Source organism: Rhineura floridana, chromosome 4 (genome assembly GCF_030035675.1).
Source record: "Rhineura floridana isolate rRhiFlo1 chromosome 4, rRhiFlo1.hap2, whole genome shotgun sequence".
NCBI lineage: Eukaryota > Metazoa > Chordata > Lepidosauria > Squamata > Rhineuridae > Rhineura > Rhineura floridana.
The window spans coordinates 117,984,473-118,008,249 of NC_084483.1; the positions used below are offsets into that span (position 1 = coordinate 117,984,473).

At 39.8% G+C, this 23,777-nt stretch overlaps 1 protein-coding gene across 1 annotated transcript in view; it reads right to left on the reverse strand.

Annotated features, from left to right (window-relative positions):
• Positions 1-23,777, reverse strand: part of SYNE1 (spectrin repeat containing nuclear envelope protein 1) — a 598,390-nt gene that overhangs the window by 517,409 nt on the left and 57,204 nt on the right. Inside the window, exon 3 of the mRNA XM_061624165.1 lies at positions 8,380-8,441. Coding sequence (XP_061480149.1) covers positions 8,380-8,441 — 62 coding nt within the window. The remainder of the gene's footprint in view (positions 1-8,379; positions 8,442-23,777) is intronic.

Here is a 23,777-nt window from a genome sequence, read left to right on the forward strand (position 1 = left end):
AGTACAGGCAGGTATCACGGAATTGCAGGGATGGCATCAGGAAGACTAAAGGTGAGAATGAAGTGAGGTTAGCGAGAGATGCCAAAAGCAACAAAAAAGCTTTCTTCAGATACATCCATAGTAAAAGACTGAGAAAAGAAATGGTGGCACAACTACTCAATGAAGATAGTGAAATGATAACAGATAACAAAGAAAAGGCAGAAGTGTTCAAATCCTACTTTGGCTCAGTCTTCTCCCAAAAAAGGGTCTATAACCTTCCTGGAAAACATGAAGTGGAAGGGTCAGGATTGGAGGTTGAGATTGACAGACAAACAGTCAAGGAATACCTAGTCACTTTGAACAAGTTCAAATCGGCAGGGCCCGATAAACTGCATCCTAGAGTATTGAAGGAACTGGCTGAAGAACTCTCAGAACCGCTGTCTATTATCTTTGCAAATTGTGGAGGACTGGTGAAGTGCCAGATGACTGGAGGAGAGCTAATGTTCTCCCTATCTTCAAAAAGGGCAAAAAGGAGGAACCGGGAAACTACAGACCAGTCAGCCTAACATCAATCCCTGGAAAAACTCTGGAGCAGATTATAAAGCAGTCAGTCTGTAAGCACCTTGAAAACAATGCAGTGATTACTAAAAGCCAACATGGATTTATGAAGAACAAATCCTGCCAAACTAATCTTATCTCATTTTTTGATCGGGTAACCTTCCTTGTAGACTGTGGGAATGCTGTGGACATAATATATTTCGACTTCAGCAAAGCTTTTGACAAAATGTCCCATGATATTCTGATTAGCAAGCTACCTAAATGTGAGCTGGATGGAACAACTATCAGGTGGATCCACAGTTGGCTCCAGAATCGTACTCAAAGAGTGCTTATCAATGGTTCCTTCTCAAACTGGGTGAAAGTAATGAGTGGGGTACCACAGGGCTCGGTCCTGGGCCCAGTGCTCTTCAACCTTTTTATTAACGACTTGGATGAGAAGGTACAGAGCATGCTTGTCAAATTTGCAGATGATACAAAATTGGGCGGCACAAATACCATGCAAGACAGAAACAAAATTCTAACAGAAACAAAATGCAAAGTTCTACACCTAGGAAAAAGAAACCAAATGCACAGTTATAAGATGGGGGATACTTGGCTCAGCAATACTACATGCAAGAAGGATCTTGGAATTGTTGTTGATCACAAGCCGAATATGAGCCAACAGTGTGATGTAGCTGCAAAAAAGGTAAATGCTATTTTATGCTGCATTAACAGAAATATAGTTTCCAAATTGTGTGAAGTATTAGTTCCCCTCTATTCAGCACTGCTTAGGCCTCATCTTGAGTACTGCATCCAGTTCTGATCTCCGCACTTCAAGAAGGATGCAAACAAACTGGAACCGCTCAGAGGAGGACAACAAGGATGATCAGGGGACTGGAAACAAAGCCCTATGAGGAGAGACTGAAAGAACTAGACATGTTTAGCCTGGAGAAGAGAAGACTGGGGGGAGATATGATAGCACTCTTCAATTACATGAAAGGTTGCCACACAGAGAAGGGCCAGGATCTCTTCTGGATCATCCCAGAGTGCAGGACACGGAATAATGGGCTCAAATTGCAGGAAGCCAGATTTCGACTGAACATCAGGAAAAACTTCCTAACTGTTAGAGCCATACAACAATGGATCCAACCACCTAGAGAGGTAGTGGGCTCTCCAACAGTGGAGGCCTTCAAGAGGCAGCTGGACAGCCATCTGTCAGGAATGCTTTGATTTGGATTCCTGCATTGAGCAGGGGGTTGGACTTGATGGCCTTATAGGCCCCTTCCAACTCTATTATTCTATGATAAGGAAAATATCCATTCAGAGACTGTATACTTCTTTCCTTTTCTTTGACAACCAAACAGAGGCTGGATACATCCCAACTGAAGCTGTGTTGAATGTTGGATTTCTCCCCATTTTCTTGTCTTGAAAATGATGACTATGGATTTGCTATCAGGACTCTATCTATCCATACTATTTCTAGCAAGCTTGCTCTGTTTATAGCTAGGAGCCTGGAAATGGTTATTCTGCTTGATGAAGCAAAATAACCTGAAGACTTGTATAGCCTTTCATTAAAAGAAGGGATTGTCTCATTCTTATATTTGTAAAAGTCTTTTAAGAAGATATGTTATCTATGTTTCTAGGTTATGAGAGCAGAACACAGAGGAATATGTTTTTATATAGCATAAGACTTTCCTTTGGTTATGGCATATTTTTCCAACTCTTAAGTTGGGTAAACTGGATAAGCTTCATATAAGTAAGATAAGGTACAACAGCAATTGTGCTTAGAGTGGAAATATTGATTTTCTAGCTCATAAATAGAAAAGAGATTTTTACCATATTTGCTGTCTGCTTTGTTCTCTTAGTCTTTATAGAGATATTTATGAATGTTAAACCATTATTGTACACTCACCAAAACCTACAACATCTTATTCTCTCCCATTTTCAAAAATGCCAACTACTTTTAACTTACACCAGAATTTGATTCAGCTCAGGGAATGACATCAGAATAAATTCTATAAATCAGCACAGTGGGGAGGAGAGCCTGGCTGGGAGTCCAGTCTGTGAGTTCAAATCCCCACTAGTGTCTCCTGGGTGTCAAAGGCCAGCTAAAGATCACCCCCACAGTGAGTGGCTCAGGGGTTACGTGCCCTGCCACCTGTGCAGCTGTGGGCAAGCTGCATAGTCCCAAGGAGCCCAGTTGCCCCCCAGCTGGCAGTTGCGGACAAGGAAAAGGCTGGCTTATGCAGCTGTGGCAAGCTGAGCAGGCCCTAGTCAGCTGGGGAGGACTAGCCTCAGAGGGAGGCAATGGTAAACCCCCTCTGAATACCGCTTACCATGAAAACCCTATTCATAGGGTAGCCATAAGTCAGGATCGACTTGAAGGCAGTCCATTTCCATTTCATGCATTCTCTAACTGACATCAGGTGTAGGGCAGGTGGGCATGGCTTGGCAGAAATGGCTTGGTGGGTCACATGGGAAGGCATGGCAAGTCTAATTAGACCCATGGTTTACTGTATCAGAGTTCTAGCATAAGAGCTCTATTTATCTTCCACAGTTGAGTTACACATTGTAATACATACATCCTTGATACCGGTACTTGTAAACGCAAGTACAAATTTCATAAAACTAGGCTCTCTAGGCTTTAGTGGCAAATTAACCAGTTTAAATTAGTTTTTATTTGTTCTGTATAAACAGTATAAACAGTTGAATATATATATAAAATATACTAAGTTCATATTTGTTTTTATGCTGTGATTAATCAGTGAACATTGCTAACTCTAGCCTTCTGTTGTGTACTAGCATTGTTGTATTAAAATCAAAACAGCTTGATAGCCTAGTAATCTTATTATAGAATATTTTGAACAGCTTGTCCAGTAAGGAAAAGGCAACATAAATTTGCTTCTTTCTAGTTTCCACATTCATTAAATACTCCATTTGTAAGATGAAAATTGTTTTAACTAATAAAAGGCCATTTAATAATTTTGTTTTTATTGTATGTATGTATTTCCAGCAAACAAAGCTGAATTAAACAACTTACATACATATTTCTTATGTTACCGGAGCAGTGTGTTTTCACTGACTATTTCCAATGCTGCCAGAGTAGCATTAGAACATGTGTGATTGGCCAACAACATAGGTATTTCTAGGGCTGGCTTCAACGTTCAAGTGTTTTCTGCTATTTGTGTGAGGGGTGTTGAAAAATGGAAGCAGGTGAAATAACATCTTTAAACATATTTTCTGCTCCAAAATACACATTTTAAAATCTTTATTTTTTTTGAGACAAGAACTCTGTTGAAACATTTCTGAAGTGCATAAACCAGCTGCTAAATTCTAATCTGCACATTCATAGAAGAGCAAAATGACATTTTATAGGCTCCCACGTCACTTCCATGTTATTGAAAATTGTATTCTGATATATGTTCTTTAATGAATATTGATGCTTTCACTGAGTTGCAAGATTCTTTCCTTCTAAAGCTAAAATTGCAATGGTATAGAAAAGGATCTTGAAATTAGATCACAACTAATCTTTCTACAATCACAGCACATATGGTTTGGGGTTTTTATTTCAGCAGATATAATATTTAGGAGGGTACATGAGCATGCATATCTGCTAATAAGAAGCCATCATCACAAATAATTTTATGAACGCAATAGGAGGCATATGAATTACGTGGAAACATTTTTAAATGGTCAGCAAATTGGCTTTTTTCCACACTGCTTAGTCGCTTAAATTCAGAAGTGATTACTAGTTAAACACATGGGTTGTAGTGGCTTTGGCAGTGGTAATTCTGTGTAATAAAGATGCTCAATGACACAGTGTCACGTGAACACTCAAGCAATGGGCAAGATCCAGAAAACCTAACCAATTTTAATTCTCCTTTTGATTTCAGTTCAAGAATTTTAAGAACAAATCTTAAATGAAATCTATGATCAAATCTACCTTTGACCTCAGAGGTCATTTTCAAAATAAATAGCCTTAAAATAGATCTGCAAACATTTGTAGTCCACAGTTTTTTACTACCTTGCACTATTCACAGGATGATATCTACACCTAGAAATCAGAACCCTTCTTTCAGTTCTTCCAATAGTTTCGATCCTCTATATTGGGCCTCCCTTATTTCTGAGATCTCTAGCCTTAACCTATGCATTTTACTTAAAAGTATCACTGAATGTAGTAGCGTTTCTTTCAAAGTAAGCATGCATATGATTATAGCTTTACAGCTGATTCTGAGCATATTTATGTGGAAATAAGTCCTAATTATCTCAATGGGTCTTATTTAGTTTGCATAGAACATGTTTCCCTGAAATTTTCAGGGTAGAAGGGTTTGGCCATAATTAGCCTGCCTACCTTCCCCCTCTTCTTTAACCTAAACAAAAAGTGTTGCAACCATAAGGTGAGGTTGCATTTCCTTGGGGCCTGGGCAAGAATGCCCCGAGAGCCTCGCTACCTACATCACAACATAATATGTTCCCATGGGCATTCTTGAAGGAACAGGGAGAACACACTGCTCTCCCTCTCCCACCAAAGCAGGAAGAGTTCTTTAAAGTACTCTGCTCTCCCTGGGACCCATGTACTCAACAGATTCTGGCCTAGCCCACTGAAAATACAACTTCCCTTGTGATAATGAGCCTTAAAAAAAAAGAAACAAGTGACAGAAAGAATCTTGGGCACCTCATAATAGCATCAGAAGAACCCTGATGGATTAGGCCAATGGCTCATCTAGTCCAGCATCCTGTTGTCAGAGTGGGCAACCAGATGCCTATGGGAAGCCAGCAAACAGGATCTGAGCGCATCAGCACCATCTCCACTTATGATTCCCAGCAAACTGGTATTCAGAGGTTTACTACCTCTGACAGTAGAGGTCGAACATAACCATAATGGCTAGTAACCATTGAGTGCCTTATCCTCCATGAATTTATCTAATCTTCTATTAATTAATTAAATTTCTATCCTGTCCTTCCTCCCAAAAGGAGCCTAGGACTGCAAAGGACAAAACATCTTAAAACATCTCAAAAACATCTTTAAAAAATATTTTAAAACATCTCAAAAAGCAATTCCAAAACAGATGCAGACTGAGATAAGGTCTCTACTTAAAAGGCTTGTTGAAAGAGGAAGATATTCAGTAGGCACCAAAAAGATAACAGAAATGGTGCCTGTCTAATATTTAAGGGGAAGGCATTCCAAAGGGCAGGTGCCACAATACTAAAGATCCACTTCCTATTTTGTGAGGAAAGACCTCTGATAAGATGTTATCTACAGGAGGCCCTCGCCTGCAGAGCATAGTGATCAACTGGGTATATTAGGGGTAAGAAGGTCTTTCAAGCATCCTGGTCCCAAGCTGTACACCAAAACCAGCTCCTTGAACTTGGCCTGGCAGCTAATGGGCAGCCAGCACAATTCTTTCAACAGTGGAGTAACATGTTGGCGATATCCTGCCACAATGAGCAGTTGCACCAACACATTTTGCATCAGCTGCAGCTTCCAGACCAATTTCAAGGGTAGCCCCACATAGAACACATTACAGTAATCCAGCCTGGAGTTACCAGTGCATAGACAACAGTGGTCAGGCTATCCTGGTCCAGAACTGGCCGCAGTTGTCTTACCAGATAAAGCTGGTAAAAGGCACTCCTAGCCACTGCGTTCACCTGGGCCTCTAGTGACAAAGATGGATCCAAGAGCACCTCCAGATGATGAACCTGCTTTTTCAGAGGGAGTACAACTCCATCCAAATCAGACAGTTTACCACTTATCTGGACTTAGGAACCACCAACCCATAGCACCTCTGTCATGCTAGGATTCAGAGTCAAGTTTATTTGCCTTCATCCAGCCCACTACCAAGTCCAGGCACTGGTCCAGGGCTTGAACGCCATCTCCTGATTTAGTTGTTACAGAGAAGTAGCGCAGGGTATCATCAGTGTTTTTAGCCATCAAAGTTTGTGGCCATCACTACCTCTTGTAAGAGCGAATTCCATAGTTTAACTGTATGCTTAATTTACCTTAGTAACTTAGTTTAACCAAGACTGCAGTCTTAGCAGTCTCTGTTTGCTATGGTGTGTGTGTGGGGGGGACAACTGGGCCTGTTTATATGATAATTCACCTTGAGATTTTTTCCTGGGGAGACATCAGGAGTAAGCCTCAAGCTCATGTGTTCCTGCTGATTCTTTTCCCATTCTTTCCCCCTAACTCCAATGATAAAAGAACAAACAAATTAATAAATAAATCGCAAGTTTCGGAACATAGCATCCATCTAGAGTTGTGACATAACTTCTAGAATGTGAATTCTATCCTATAAGACCAAAAAAAATAAAAATATTCAGATGAACAGAGGACCACCAATTTCATCCATTTTTTCCATGTTAGGTGAGGAAAGCAAGTGATAGAGAGTACACAAGCCAATAGCCTGTTCCTAATGTTTTGGGGGAGAATCCTCTGAAAAGGCATAATGACATTTTTTAAAACATGAAGCCAGACTTAACATATTTCTTTAATGTCTGAAATAGGATTTTCCCATCTCAATACCAATAACAACACTACCAGGAAAAAAAGGTCATAATTTTTTGCTGACTTCTAACAAGGCACAACATTGATTATTTTTTCTTAATAGCATCAACTCATATTTGAAAATTCAGGATGGAAAATTAACTCTTAAATTCTTGAGTAACTCTTTTCAAAAGCAATTGTAGTAAAGTAGTATAGCAGCATTTTCATTTCACTTTACCATGCTGTCATTTTGATCTCAAATCTTTGATGCAAAGTTCACACAAATCAATCTTAGAGAATGCATTTAAAAGTACATCTCACATATTATTTGAGAAATGTAGTCAAAACATTACAAGGTGGACTTTTCAAGGTTGTCAGTATGAAACACAAAGGGAGGTACTTTATTTTTAGAAAATTAAAATAAAAAGTCCTTTGAAGAACAAGCACATCCAATTCTTCAATTTCCCTTTTTATTTCCTGTCCTTTTAATTTATTACAGGAAACAGAAGTTCTTACTGATAATACTTAGCAACCTCTATTGCCATACAAATTTCCACACAGAAGAATTTTTGGTCTGTAATCATTGCAGTTATGGAAAATATTATCTTCTTTCCATCCCTCAAAACCATGAATAAATTGGATCCAACTAAGGAAGCAATCCTAACCCTCTGGGAGCCGCAAGGCTCAACAGAGTGGCAGAACTAAAACTGCATCTGAAGTCCTGCAACTCATCCCAGTCAGGGCAGAAGATGTGGGAGCAGTTTCACTCCTTTGAACCCATTGCCAGTAGCTGGACTAGCAGAACCTTGTTTGACCCAGCTCCACCTCTCCTCTGCCCCCTCCCCATTCCAGAAGCATTCCATTTTTGGAATTTCTACTGGCTACCACCAGCAGAGATATGACCATAGGTAGCTTCCACCTGTCCATTCTTTTAGCGGGTGTAGTGGAGACCTCCATGACAGCAGAGGGCACCTTCCAGTGGAGCTCGGCAGAATCAAGTTGAGAGTGAAGTGAAATGAATCAAGTGAAGAGATGCAGTCATTTTTGCCAGATCTAAACTCTCTCTCTAGTGCAGCCTTTCCCAACCAGTGTGCCTCCAGATGTTGTTGGACCACAACTCCCATCAGCCTCAGCCAGCATTGCCAATGGTCACGAAAGATGGGAATTGTGGTCCAACAACATCTGGAGGAACACTGGTTGGGAAAGGCTGCTCTAGCGTGATGAATTTGGGATTTGGATTTGTTTTTGCTAGGTAAAGATAAATAGTCACTTCTTGTGAGCAGAATATCCTGCTGAGCAGAATTTCCTGCTTCAATTGTTATGATTGCTATTTCAGAATTAAGTTTTATTGTAGGGGAAAAATTAAAATAATGAAGTACCTTGGCCAAATGAGCGTTGATCCATTTTGTAAAAGTCCTCTTTTGCACTGACTCCTGCTCATCTAAAAAAGAAAGAAACCATTACGTTACACTGGTATTCTAGTCAGACTACTCTGGCAATACAAGCAGATATGACCAGTCCAGATTTTAAATGGATACATGGCTATTAAAAGTGGCTTACTCATCTGATAAGATAAAGCAAACAATACACGTAGAGTTTTAGAAAATGGAAGGCAACATTCCAGGTATGGTCTGACTTACAGCTATGTAGAGAGATTTAAAACATGATCTGATGTATTTATTGCATTTTGTTATAGTTAGATATGGATGTCCATTGTTTTTAAGAATTGAATGCAGCTCTAAATAATAATAGATAATAATCTGAACAGACATGCATGCTAGATAGGTTTTAGTAATGCATTAGCCACACTATGCAGCAAGTGTGAAATCTACTGAACAGAGCTTAATAGTTTCTAATTCTGGATATTAATTGTGCTTTATTTTTACTTTACTAACATTAACACAAAGTGGGAGTAAGGATAACAAATAGTGCTCACTCTGGTAACCTATGTAGAACACTATCAGAAGATTTCAAGGAAAAAGAACAAAACAAACAACAACTTTCATTTACATACATCTATACATATTCACAGATTTCTCCATTAGTAATACAACAAAAACACCTATAAACATCACTAGACCATCTGCCCTCACACATCTACATTATTATTTGTATTTTTTTAAGAACAAAACATACCAGCTTGTAGCTTTCGTACCCAACCAAAAAAAAACAATAGTACTTGCTATAGGTAATAAGACTGTATTATTAAATATCCATTTTAAATTATTAATCAGTAATAAAACAGGAAGATTTTTCATCTTCCAATGTTGCCTGTGTAACAATATTTAGTTCAGTCTAATGACATAATTACAGGGATCATCACATTGTGTCATTGCAAGAGTCTCTTCCCCCCCAGTTCCTCCTGTCTCACTACAAGCTTCCTTAAGTATAATTGTCATGAATGCAACCTGTGATCAAGAGGAGGAACGCTTGGAGACCAAAACAAGGGTACCAGTTTGCAATAAGGGTTTGCCACCCTGGGCTCCTACTGGGAGGAAGGGCGGGATAGAAATCAAATAATAAATAAATAAATAAAATAAGGATTTATTGATTTCATCCAGTCAAGAGCTCTTGATTATACAACACATTCACACATGCTCTGCAAGGATATAGTAACCAAAGATATTTATTTATTTCTCTAACTTATATAGAATATCAAGGCAGCGCACAAAAATAAACAAATTTAATACAGTAGTGCCTCGCTTTCCAGTGCTTTGCTTCTTAGCGTTTCACCAATGCAGCGGTTTTGAATTGTATCCATGTTCCATATATTCGCCACTTGTTCCATTCTTGCAGCTATTTGGCGATTTTGCAATATGACGTGAAGAGCTTGGAAAAGAGAGACACTGAGTGCACAAATTGATGGCGCCCGATGCCCTGAGCGCATCATCAGAGCTTGGAAATGTTCCTTTTTTAAACTACAGTTGGGCTGATGGGAGTTGTAGTTCAAAAAAGAAACGTTTCCAAGCTCTGACGATGCGCTCAGCAGCTGAGTCGGAGAGAAGGGCGTCCGGCACCATTTTATTGTCGAGGAAGGCGGCGGAGGGCAAGTGAGCATGCGAGTGAACAGGCAGGGGGAGAGCGAGCGGGCAAGGGGGGACAAGCAAAGGAAGTGGCGGAGGGTGAGCAAGTGTGCAAACAGGCAGGGGGAGGGCAAGCGGGCAAGGGAGGATGAGCGAGGGAGGTGGCGGAGGGCGACCGAGCATGCAAACAGGCAGGGTGGAGGGTGAGCAGGCAAGGGGGATGAGCGAGGGAGGTGGCAGAGGGTGAGCGAGCACGCAAACAGGCAGGGGGGAGAGTGAGTGGGCAAGGGGGGATGAGCGAGGGAGGAGGCGGAGAGCACGCAAGCGAACAGGCAGTGGGAGGGTGAGCAGGCAAGGGGGGATGAGCGAGGGAGGCAGTGGAGGGCAAGCGAGCAGGTGTGGGTGGGCGGGCAGCTCCCTCCCTGCGATCTGCAGCAGGAAGCCTGCCACGGAAGGGGAGCACTACTCCCCCACCATAATGAGGGCAAGTGAGTGAGCAAGCGGGGGGGACAGTGCGATGCACGGAAAAGCAGAACACCAATCAGCTGTTGCATGTGGAACTTCAGGGGCCAAGCGCTGTCAGCTGGAGCTCCCCGCACTACAGCTGATCGATGTTCCGCTTTTCGGCAGTTTTCACTTTTCAGCGGGGGTCTGGTCCCTAACCTGCCGTATAAGTGGGGCCCTACTGTAAAACATAAAATATAAAAACAATACAACAACAACAATCTTTATTTACAGTCATCCGACCACCAATACAGAGCATAGTATTAAATATTAAAAGATAAAACTGCTTGATAGCAGAAACTGTAATGTTTTTTAAGATAATGTTGGTCACGTGTGCTAATCTGTTCTTTTCCTATTTTTTGGAAGCCAGCGATGAAGCAGAACTGTTGAAGTTCTGACGTCATCTTCTTGAAGGGGGAGTGTGTCATGAAGTTGTAACATTGTTCAAAATGGTTCATTGTAACATGGCTCAGAGCTCTGTGTGAGTGGAAAACTTAAGTTTCGTTTCTCAGCTGCCATTAATTAAGAGCTGGTGAAGCTGCACCTGGTTATCTCTGTTATCTGGTGAGAGCCTGGTACTCAAGGTCAAGCAGGCCTGAGAAGAGTTGAGATCAGGAAGAGAGGGGGCCCTGCTAAGGCGCGAAAAGTGAAGAAGCTTCAGGAAAATTACTTCATTAGAAAGCCCCGATTGGCTGAATTATTGTGAACCATTGCTAGGGTTTTTTTCAAGTATAGGGGGTGAGACCCATAGTCTTTGTTCCCCTGGGTTCCATCTAGATGGGTGGTTACCTGAGTGGGGTTCCACTGCCTTCACTACCCTACTTATGCCTCTCTGAGGAGAGATGAGATTTACAACAACTACCTCTTCAAGTAAGTAGGTCAGTTAGTTTTGTTAGTTTTGGTTGTGTCTGAACTCTCTTGTATGTCTTACCTAAATCCCTGGTTGGATGTGGGTTTTGAGGAATTGTTTTGCTGCTATTAATTGGGCACTTATATTTTATTAATAAAGCTACTTCTTATTTACCTTTGTGTGTTCACTGAGTGAGAACAATTTGGTTCTGAATCCAGCACCTTGACCACTGACCACAAACTACCAAGAGTGTGTTTTGGCTTTACCAGAGGCTTCTGGACAAGGAGTGCCTGTTTGGCTCTTGTCTTTAGGAATCCTTTGTTTACCTATGTCTGGGCTCTGGGTTTCCCCTAACTCAGAGTGAGAACCAGTTGAAGGGGTGGTGGCAGCCTATCTTCTATCTTGCAGGGTTGGTGTTGGTTTGCACAGCCTTGGCAAGGGGGGAAATTGGGTTCTGGATCAATTACCCAGGGTGGGGGAATTGGGTCCGAAGCATGTACCTGGCACCCATCATCATTAAAATGACCTGCCAATCCTCAGAAATTTGAAATAACTGAATAGGCCTGTTGGCATAAAAAAAAGTCTTCAAGAGAGGCCTGAAGTTAACAGTGAGGATACCAGCTCAATCTCTGCTGGAACTACGTTCCACAACATGGGACCGGCAACACTAAATGCCTGACTTCTAGCAGTGACAAGTCAGGCCTCTGCAACACAGAGAACAACCAACAGCCTCCTCCGGATGATCTCAGTGATTGAACTGGGATATAAGTTGCTCTGTCTAACTAGATGGCCAGTCTAGTAGCACAGAGGGAGGGACAGAGCCGGGCAGTAGTAGAAGCTTCACATTTCTCCTTGGGCTACTGCAGAGGGTTTCATCCCAAAATGTCTCTATCCCCAAAGCTCTTATGCTTTGCCTGCCTCTGTTAGTTCAATCCTCCAAATCTCTTTCTGTTTCTCTGTCCAAAGTTACATGACAGGCAAGTTGGTATCATGATTACTGGGGTCTCTGGCTGTTCAGGCCAGACAATTTTCAGACAATTAATTCATTGCTTTCAACGAAGGTACCTCATTTCTTGCTTTCTGAAAGACAAATTCCTGTTTATTTTGAGGTAGCAATCAATAGCTTTCAGCAGTTTAAGGAGAGCTAACATCCATTCAAACATTCACTCATTCTTTAAGCTTATAATTGATTACATTAAAAATAGTAATATTATAAGAGTATAAAGCACTTAAGGTAGGTTAATGAATACATGACAATCTTCACAACATCTTCAAAGATCTTCACAACATCTTCAAAGGCTCATTTTGCCAAATCGTGCATGACATAAAGGCAAAATAAATTTAAAAAATCTAAGTGCTGCTCACACTGTCTTAAATCTGAGAAACAAGAGAGGTTGAGGAACAGAGCAAAGAGGGGGACAACAGGAAAACAAAAGGTATACATTAAACATCATTGTTAAATGAGTCATTTGCTTTTGTTGTATCTACTGATTAAAATTAATACAAGTATTAGACCACACTGATAGACAACGCACCCACACTAGTAAATGTGCAATCCTCCCTAGTGAGCCCCCTTCCTTTGCCCCTTAAAAACTCTGACCTGTGACCTATAGATTTCATAGAAATAAGATAACTAACCAAATACCCTTTGATAGCTTCACTAATGACATTGCTACTATTGGCTAATTAAAATAACGTTATGGGTTTAGGGGTTGAGATAGATTATTTCTATGTGCCCCCTTCCAGCCTCTGATTTGGAACCCCGTACCTGGAGGTGAGAAACCTGGTCGGATGACTCCCCTTTGTTAGTCTAATAGAGTGGCCAGGTGAGTTAATTGGTCTATCAAGTGCCCATTAACTGGGCGAGGGAGATCCTATTGTTTTTAAAACTCTTCAGGAGAGCCCCTCCGGGGCGTAGAGAGACTTGTGTTTTGAGTTGAGTCTGAGGAAAGGCTGGGAACTAGAGATGCGCAGAGAGGCTGGCTCTTTGCACCATGGCTTTAGGGTGCCTCCTGTACGCCTGATGGAAAATGCAAGATCTGTTGGACTGCTGATGCTTTGAACCCCTCCATCTTAAACTCAGGTTGGAATGTGTGTAAATAAACCAACCATATTTCATAAAGACACCATAGGCTCTGCTGACCTTTCCAAGGAAACCAAACCCTGGGTAAGCGCAGGAACTCCTGGAGGTTTTTCACCACTCAGAGATTGGGGTGGCATGCAACAAATAACACACATAAAGCAGCCCATGGACAGGGAGGTTTCCTAATCATGTGGTGTCTAGAGAACAAAGTTTTGTAAAGCAAATTATATGAGTATATATGTAAGTATATGCATATGTGTGTATTGGAAACAACACTCAGAGATGGAAGGAATTTGGGTAGTTCAACTGCAGCAGTAGCAAAGTATAAAAACATCACAGAGCTGAGCATTTGAGAAGACAGTCTCTTTATCACAGGTGTTCACAGGTGATGGAGAGAAATTTGATTCAGTTTGCATTTAAGTGCAAACTTACCTAATTCACACACAATACACGAACTGAAACACAGCCATAATTCAAAATTGGCACTTCTCTGAATTTTGCAATGAAGTTCCCCAGCCAAGTAACATGTACAAAAATGAATATACTAGGATGCATATATAGGAAATAACATTCAAAAATGCATAATATTAGGGAAAACGGCCTTGCAGATATGTACATAGTAGGCAAAAATTGCATTCAAAACTGTGTATATTAGGATAAATATACTAAAATGCTGATGCAGCAGCATCAGAAATAATGATGCAGCAACTAGAAATCATGGTTCTAATGAAGAGGCTGACATTTTATGATGATGATGATGATGATGATGATGATGATTTGATTTATATCCCGCCCTTCCTCCCAACAGGAGCCCAGGGTGACAATTAGTACATTTGCTTTCCCCCATCATGAGACAAAAAAAATCCAACAATCCTCACTTATTTTTTGGTCTAATTTATCTTTCAAATTGAGTCTCCTTATCTTCCTATCCTATTTGTTTTGCGGCGCTTTTTTTGGTCAGATTTTCAGAACTACTAGGAATTGGGCCAAGAGAGCTATAAAGGCATGGGAAAATGCCAGATGAGCTATGGCCTGCCAAAAAAGAGCTCAGAATATGTCACAGTAAGCATATGGTGAACTGAAATGTGTACTTAGGCCCATTGGCCACTATAAATTTTCTATTGTTCAATTCCACATTGAACATTTCATTTCCATTTATTCATACCTTTCTTACAGAAATTATTTAAAAGGAACACTTAGAAAGCCAAATGTTATTAGGTTGTATATGTAGGTACAAAAGGAAGCAAATTTCTAATATTGTACAATTGATATAAAACTACTCTATACCACTGGTAGATGAACTAGTACATTCAGCAATTCTAGGTTCAAGGAAATCAAGAAAACATCCATCTCTTAAAGAAGTGGTTACTTTATAAGAGCCTTTACAGAAACTGTAATTCCTTCAGTACTAATATAAGTTTAAAACCTTATTTTCAATAAATCCTGCCAAATACTTCAGCTATAGATGTTCAGAAAAGGAATGTAGAGAGGATAGGAGTATGTATACTTATGGCAAGCAATTTAAGAGAAATATCCAATGCCTTAAGACTTAAGGACAGGTAAGACCACAAAACCAAGGGTGATAGCCAATTATACTCAGAATAAACCCATTGAAATAAAAAGACAAGTTACTTGAAGCCATTGATTTCAGTGGGTCTGTTCTGAGTGGGAGCAGTCTCGTTACAATTTAGAAAAGGTACATTCCAACTAAATACATCAGAAATCTATGTCAAGTTAAAGAGAAAAGTTGTGATGTAAATATATGTATTTTGCCTTGTATTCACTGAAGCAAAGGAGGCAGAAGACCTATTAATTAAACAGATAGCCAAGTTGTATTGTTTTTAATAGTGTTTTTTAGTGTTGTACACAACCCTTATATTTTATGATATGGCGGTATAAAATACTTTCATAAATAAATAAATCTGCACTTCACCTGTACACTGCAAAATATTCCCTGCGTACATCTTTATTTTGCATAGGCTTCAGACATCTCATTCTCTGTGTGGTCTGTAAAGCTGAGAGACTGGTCTTCTTCAAAAAAGCACAATAATTCTGAAGTCCTGGCTTTCCATTATGTGAGGTGACAAATGATACCACAGGTAGACGACAGTCTCTGCTGAGAACTGCTACATTCAGACCTGTATTTTTCTGAAGGAGGGTTCACCTACAAAACATAGAGCAGCCTTCCCCAACCTAGTATTCTCCGATGTTTTGGACTACAACTCAACCCCAACAAGCATAATGGGAGTTACGGAGGGCAGCAGATTTTAAAAGGCTGCTCTCTGAATTTCCATCTTTCATTTTAAAAGGGGCTAAGTCTGAAGCTGTTTTTCTTATGGAGATATAATGAAATTGTGCAAGCTGTATTTAACTCCAAGCAATGAGTATTGTCCTTCAAGTAATGAGGGAGGGAAAATGGCAAGACAGCTGTGTCTTTTGCTGACAGACCAGACCCCATCCCTGAGATAAACTATGAAAAATTGTGATTAACCAAAGGCTGGAGTATTGCCAATGAATGGGAAATAACAACTCTCCAAGTATACTAAAAACAGAAACAAATGCATAATAAACTATTGAATTTATTCCAAACTTGAAGTGAAATGTGTATGCAAACTAATACTGTAGCACAGTACAGAGGTCTCTGTACTATTTCTGCATTTCATGAAGAAACTACTAGGAATTGATGGTTTTTAGTACATTCCCTCACAACTAATGAGGAAGCATAGTTTACAGACATATTTTGAAGATGCTTCTTTTTTTAATAGAAGATGCCCTCATATAATATATCAAATACCTTCAGTACACATATATATGGTAATCAAACCCATACTGACCCCCTACCTACCCATTTACATTGCAGGAATGACAACTGGATCGACATCACAGTCAGCTTTCTGCTAATAAACAGGGACAGCACCTGCATTTGTCAGGCACAAAGGACAACACTGAGAACACTCAGCATACCAGTTGCTTTGAAAAACAAGCGGGAAAATGCACTACTGCAGTCCTGCCCTACTTATGGATTTCCCAGAAGCATCTGGTTAGTCACTCTGAGAACAGAATTGTGGAATAGATATGCCTTTGGTCAGATCCAGCAGGACTCTCCTTATGATGAACCGGTGGTTTTATACTTAACTGTGGTGCTGGATTCACCAGCATAAAAATGTCCATTGCCCACCTTGTTATGAGGTGTTCTTGATGTGGTTCAATATACACCCTCCTGAAAGCTATGGTAATATCTATTAAGGATGCACACAAATCCCCTGTATTGGCATCTTTGTATCTTTCTTTTTTAAGTCCAATCTTTTTGTAGCACCCTGTGCTCTGTCCACTTCAATTTGTCATTTGGGTTGCCAGCTTCACACCAAACATTCTTGATGCTTGCTTAGAAGAAGACCTCCAATAAGCATTTACTATAGAATGCTGCCTATAGAGTGCTGAAGAGCTCTGGAGATCCCCCACTCCCCAGCAGAGCAGTGAATGATTCTGTCAAGGGCAGCTGCCCTTGAGGCAAAGGTTCACTAGTTTACTCCAAGCCTTTTACTTAAAACCCTAAACTTTTCACAAGACAGTAATCAAATAACCTCAAATAATCTAATCTTATGTAAGCACTGTAAGAGCCAATTATTTTTGTTATCCCACTTCAACCCTTCTACCCCAGTTTTGGAGAGTCCTGTGGACTAAGGAGAAGAGAATTTATAATAATTATATCTCAAAATAAGGGCAGTCTGTAAGTATTGGATGGAAGGGAAATCTCATAAAAGTTGAAAGACCTTGATTTAAAACAGCAACATAGTGTTGAAATGTTTCCCCCTACAGTGAACAAAAAATAAAAATAAAACCCCCACCACTTTTCTCTTTTAAAGCTTGATAGTTCTCACATTTGTTTCACTGACTTTGGTAGTTTGAAAACTGCCCCATCAACAGACTCTAAGCCTCACACAGGCTTCTGCCAAGGAAACCAACAGATTTCAATTTCAGGCATTGCCATAGCAACTTCTTCACAGGAACTGCCATCATTATTCTCATTCTTATAGCTTCTCTTTTGTATAAGTGTCCTGATGTTCACATAGCTTTCAGCAGAGGGAGCAAGTTTCACAGTCTTTCATATTAATAACTTTATATCAGTAGTCTGTGTGCAGATGATTTAAAAAATTGAGTATAATGATGGAAGCAGTGTGAATTTAAGTCCTGACCTCCATGTGTTATGCATATCTTACCACTGGGGAGGGGGCACAAAAGAAACCAGGAAAATGGGAAATGTTGATTAGGATATGGAAGTGATTAATCTGGTGAAACTGCCTGCATAGGAAAAGAAACATAATATCAAGGACAAAAAAGAGTTGGATATTTAGAGGCTGGTTGCTGCTTATATAACTTCAGTTTGGAGACTGGAATATCTTCTGTTTCAGTTTTACAACATCTAAAGCCAATTCTAAGAAAATAATTATAGATGCTTTATAACTTGTATGTTTTATTTTGTAAGCCATTTTGGGACCCAGATATTTTTAAAATAAATCTAAAAAATTAAAAAGTATCTTCACATATGCATTAGTATGCATCTTGCTCCCTTCTAATGAGAGATGAGTGTGTAATGATCCAATTTTAAAATGTTGTATTTTGGGCCCTATTTCACAGTAAATTACAAGGGTTTTTTTGTTAAAAAAATTGTTCATATCTATTCTGCACATAAGAGCTGCATGATATGTGTACTAGTTCTGTCCACACAACACTCAAGAAAACCTTGGCTCTCTGCACATTTAATTAACATGTGGAAGGGGACAGGGACACTGGGTACAACCCTGACCCTCAAGCATTGGCAGTACCTAGAAAATAACTATCTATATAGGGAAATTTTCCATACTGCTGTAACAAAATTATCCTAGGCATAACCTATTAAGAGACGCTGGGGGGGAGGTGCCTTGTTTTTGGACAGTAATATGAATAATTGCTCATCATCTCCATATTTTCAAATGATTGCATTTTCCATAGGAATCAATTATAAAGAAAATTGTTTTAAAATGTCCACATTAACTAAAACTGAATAAGACTATTGGAGTATGGCAATTAATAAAATTAATAATAAAATCATCCAGCTTAATTTGACACCAGACCCAATTATGCGTTTATTAAACTTTGTTCAAAATTCTGTACTTTTTTATAGGCAAGTCTCAATTTTATGCATTCTTACAATTGCCAGTACTGAATATGAAAACACATAGAAAAGCAATTGAAAACTACCAAAACCACTAAAAATGGTAAGGTTAACAGCACTTGTGGGATATTCACAAAAATATCATCTGATAAATGAAGAGTTGGAACCCAGTGAATAGATTTATAAGTGAATAATGTTCAAATAAAATGTTGATTTATTAATTCATCCAGTGCTGAGGAAAAGAATCACACTAATGGTTTTGGGGTATGGTATGGTGATATTTTGTCCCCAGATAACATTTCTGTTATCACAAGAAGTGTGCTTGACAATACCTAAACACCCAGATCTAGAAAACACTCATTCAGAGGAGGTAGAATTTTTCTGTGCAGTAAACTTTTGTGCTTCCCCCTGATTATAGTAAACAACACAATTTCTGTTCCTATGATTTTATTTTCAATTACAAACTAGAAAAAGTAAAGTAAAATGTTATAAAAAAATTGTAAACTCTTCAGAAAAATCTTTATTACAAGTGAAAACTAAAGCTAACAGTTTTGTGGGGCATTTTTTAACCCCATTAAGAAACCTGCAAGAAAACTGTCCACGGTTAGAGAAATGTCCCCAAACAGCATTATATAGCTTGTGCCAACCTGATGACACCCCACAAACTTAATTCCCACCATGCTGTGGACCCTGCAACAGAACTTCCCATAGTTTTTGCACTGTTTTATAGTTTTCTTATTCTGTACCCTACTGCAAAGGTGGCAGTGTCCAAATGTTTCAGAAGATGCTGGAAGTAAAAGTTGGGCTCCATAACCAAGAGAAGATGCTGCTGCACAGATGGTTGGGTTTGGAGCAGGCACACCATGCATTCTTCTCTCTATCTCTGTGAAAATTAGGTCTTTTCCCAGAGTTACCAGCAGTAGGCACCTTTGAAGCCATAGAGATAACTGCTTCCGGTCCAGATAGTTGTGTACCCATAACACATAGATACCAATGGCAGCCACATCTATCATATTGAAGAAAAGCACCATTGGCCATATGTTAACTTTATGCTTGCACGTATAGTATCTACATAGGTGGTCCAGCATATCTACTCCGCCTTTTGTTGCATTGTAATGTCTGATGGTGTCTGATTTATGCTGTTCACCAGACAATATGCATGGTTGACAGTAGAAGCACAGATTTCCCTTTCTTTCTTTTTAGGACATAGCATATCGCTTCCCTGGCATTTATAATTCCCACCATTGGTAAAATAAAAGATACTTTGCTTGTAGAAGCTATGTTGTTTTCTTCCAACAGCCAAGGTGTATCCTTTTGCAACTATTATTATTATTAGATTTATTAGTCACTTGATACCCAAAGGTCTCCAAGCAACTTACACAATGTTAAAACAAAACACACTAAATATATAACAATAAACAACAACAAAACAACAGCAATACTACCCCCACACAGCAACAGGAAGGTTTGGCAGCATATTAAAACAAAAACGAAAACAATGGGACCTTGAAGATGTGATTGCAAGTTTATTTGCTGCTTTTTCATGTGACTGCAAGTTTGTTTGCTGCTTTTTCATGCAATATTTTTGCTCCTGCAAAGGTGGAAGGGGGAATTTGACTCCAATGCGCTTTGCTGACCTGATCTGACCATTTTCCTATTTAAAAAATCATGGGGTGTTTTACTACCCCAATCCGGTAGCACTGGCATTTTATTTTCCAGTTGGTTTTTTGTTTTTATCAGGAAAAATGTAAGCAGCGACTGACTGAAATTTGGATATACTCTACGGGTAACAATTTGTGGCAATGTCCTAGAAAGACTATCCTGTACATGTACTTTATTTTATTTTATTTTATTTATTATTTATTTATTAAATTTATATCCCCACCCTTGCTCCCAGAAGGATCCCAGGGTGGCAAACGAAACACTAAGAACATTCTAAAGCATCTTAAAATACAGACTTTACAATATATTAAAACAATATATCTTTAAAAACATAAAACTGCACAATGAAAACTGCCCCAGGGCGTATGTTTTTACTACACAAAATGGTTAAAAAAGTAAATTTGAATCAGGGATAGCTGACTGCTGTTGATACACATACACACATAATATCTTGATCCTGCTTTTTCCTTGAAAAGGAGTTACCCAAAGAAGTTAAAGTAAAGTAAAACAATCTGCCATTACAAGAAGTTACCAAAAACAAGTAGGACAAAAAGTAGCACCAAAGAACAGAGATCACAAGCATTGTTAAGAATGTTATAACAAACAACCTGAAGGAGATATGAAGTAAGCCATTTTTTAAAAAAAGAACAATAAAAAATCCCGGGGGGGGGGAGAACATTGGTCGAGTGTGTTGTGTACACCTACATCACACTGACCTTATGGTATGGTTAAATAAACAGCAGTTTTAATGACAGAAAAGGAGACAGATGCAGTGTGAAAATATGTGAAAATAATTTGATGAGTATCTCAAGCCATCTGTCAAGGTGAAGAGATCGTTCCTCAGACCTGCCACTTTCAAGGCCATGAGGCTAGAACTGCCAGTACCTCCATTTGGGGTCTGCCTGACTCACCCACCCAAAGCCAGAAACCTGAGATGGTAGTGAGGCAGGCATATTCTCCCTGGCACATTAATGTGACAGCTATTAGGGGCCATGAATAGAAGAAAGACTAGCCACTGACTCTGAGCCGGTGGAGTTCACCCAGAAAAGGTTGACATATATTATTTATTTTATTTATTATTTTATTCGATTTATATACCGCCCACAGCCCGAAGGCTCTCAGGGCGGTGCACAACATAGGATAAAATACAATAAAAATCACAAAAACAGTAGAGCATAAATATTAAACAATAAACAACCTAATATACATTAAAAGCTTAAAAGATAGATTAAAATGCCTGGGAGAATAAAAAGGTTTTCACCTGGCGCCGAAAAGATAAAAGTGTAGGCGCCAGGCGGACCTCATCGGGGAGACTGTTCCATAATTCGGGGGCAGCCACTGAAAAGGTCCTAGATCTTGTTATGACCCTCCGAGCTTCTCTGTGAGTCGGAACTCGGAGGAGGGCCTTAGATGTTGAACGTAGTGAACGGGTAGATTCATATCGGGAGAGGCGTTCCGCTAGGTATTGTGGTCCCACGCCGTGTAAGGCTTTATAAGTCAAAACTAGCACTTTGAATTTAGCCTGGAAACGGATAGGTAGCCAGTGCAAACGAGCCAGAGCAGGTGTTATATGTGCGGACCGCCTAGTCCTCGTCAGCAGTCTAGCAGCTGCGTTTTGCACTAGCTGTAGTTTCTGAACTATCTTCAAAGGCAGCCCCACATAGAGCGCATTGCAGTAATCCAATCTAGAGGTTACCAGAGCATGCACAACTGAGGTGAGGTCGTCGCTTTCCAGATAGGGACGTAGCTGGGCTACCAACCGAAGGTGGTAGAACGCATTCCGTGCCGCCGAGGCCACCTGCGCCTCGAGAGACAGGAATGGATCGAAAAGAACCCCCAAGCTACGAACCTGTTCCTTCAGGGGGAGTGTAACCCCATCTAGAACAGGTTGAACATCCACCATCTGGGAGGAGAAGGCACTCACCAACAGTGTCTCAGTCTTGTCAGGATTGAGCCTCAGTTTATAGAGAGTTTATATAGAGAGGAATGATCCTCTACCTCAATCAGATATGGCACCCACAGTGGAGGGATGAGGAAGGGAGTTTGTTATGGTAGACTATAACTTGTTACAGATCCCTTTATTAAAAAAACAACAACCAACAATACCTTGCTGCTCATCAAAACCCAAACTTGTTTGTCTCATCTCTTTATTTTGGCAAAAGTGGGGGCATGAGTGCAATAAGCACTATAGGTAAGAAGTTAGCTACTGCTCCATGCTATGTTAATTCTGGGCACAATCTTAAAAAAAGTGAGTGTATTTAACTAATGCTATTGGACTATAAAAATACTTAACATTAGCTAGGTCATCTTCCCACCTAGTCTTCATTCTGTTTTAGCAATGCCTGATCCACCAGAGATACTAGAAGTATTCCCTTCTTAATTTTGGTCTTTCTCCTGATCCATCCCTTCACCATGTGCTGCTACACCTCCTAAATCCCCCTCAAAGACAGAGAACAAAGGATAAATAAATAAATCTGGATGGAGAAGGAAATGCTATTCAACTATTGCATAAATCATTGGATAGTTTTGTTGTAATGGTCTGGCACCTAAAACTAAAATGTTTTTACTTGGTACCTAAAAGTAGACAGTGAATGGTGCCTGGCGTGCCTCCCTGGAGAGACCATTCCATAAGTGGGGAGTCACCAACGAAAAGGCTTGTTGTTTTCCTGCCCTCTGCACCTTCCTTGGAGGGGGTACACAAAGACACATGATCCAGGTTTGTTCATGTGGGGTAGTAAAAATAACCTAATGAAACAACAGTGGCTTATCAAATTTGAGGACTGGGACATTCTTCTTATATTCAGTTTAAAGCACCTATGGCAAAAGAGGTCATAAACTTCATAAAATAGTAATGGTTTTCATTTATTAGTACCTTCGTTATACCTGACAGTCCATTTACACATTTTATGTGTGTTTCATGAAGTTATAAAAAAGCCTATTTTCAATAAAAGTGACGACACGTAAAACAGAATGACAAATTTATTTTATATCACTGTACTACTTGGAATAAAAGTCTACAAAACCACAAACCACAGCTATAATGTAATGATACTTTGCCACTGCACCAAGGCCACATTCACACCAGACATTTATTCCACTATTATTCCACTTTAAACAATCATGGCTTCCCTCAAAGTATCCTGGGAAGTGTAGTTTGTGAAGGGTGCTGAAAGCTGTTAGAAGACTCCTCCCTTCACAGAGCTACAGTTCTCAAGAGTTTTCTGGAAAGAGGAAAGGACTGTTATACCACTACGGCAAATTGTAGCTCTGGGAGGAGAATAGGGGTCTCCTAACAACTCTCAGCACCCTTCACAAATTACACTTCCCATGATTCTTTGGGAAAAGCCGTAACTGTTTAAAGTAGAAGTTAAAGGACATCATCAATAAAGCAAGTTTTTGCTGACCCATAGATATGACTGCCAGAATTACAAATAGTGTCTCGCTACAAAACTGCTTCTTGGCAATGTTCTGCATAAATGCTTTAGCATTTGGCATGGTCC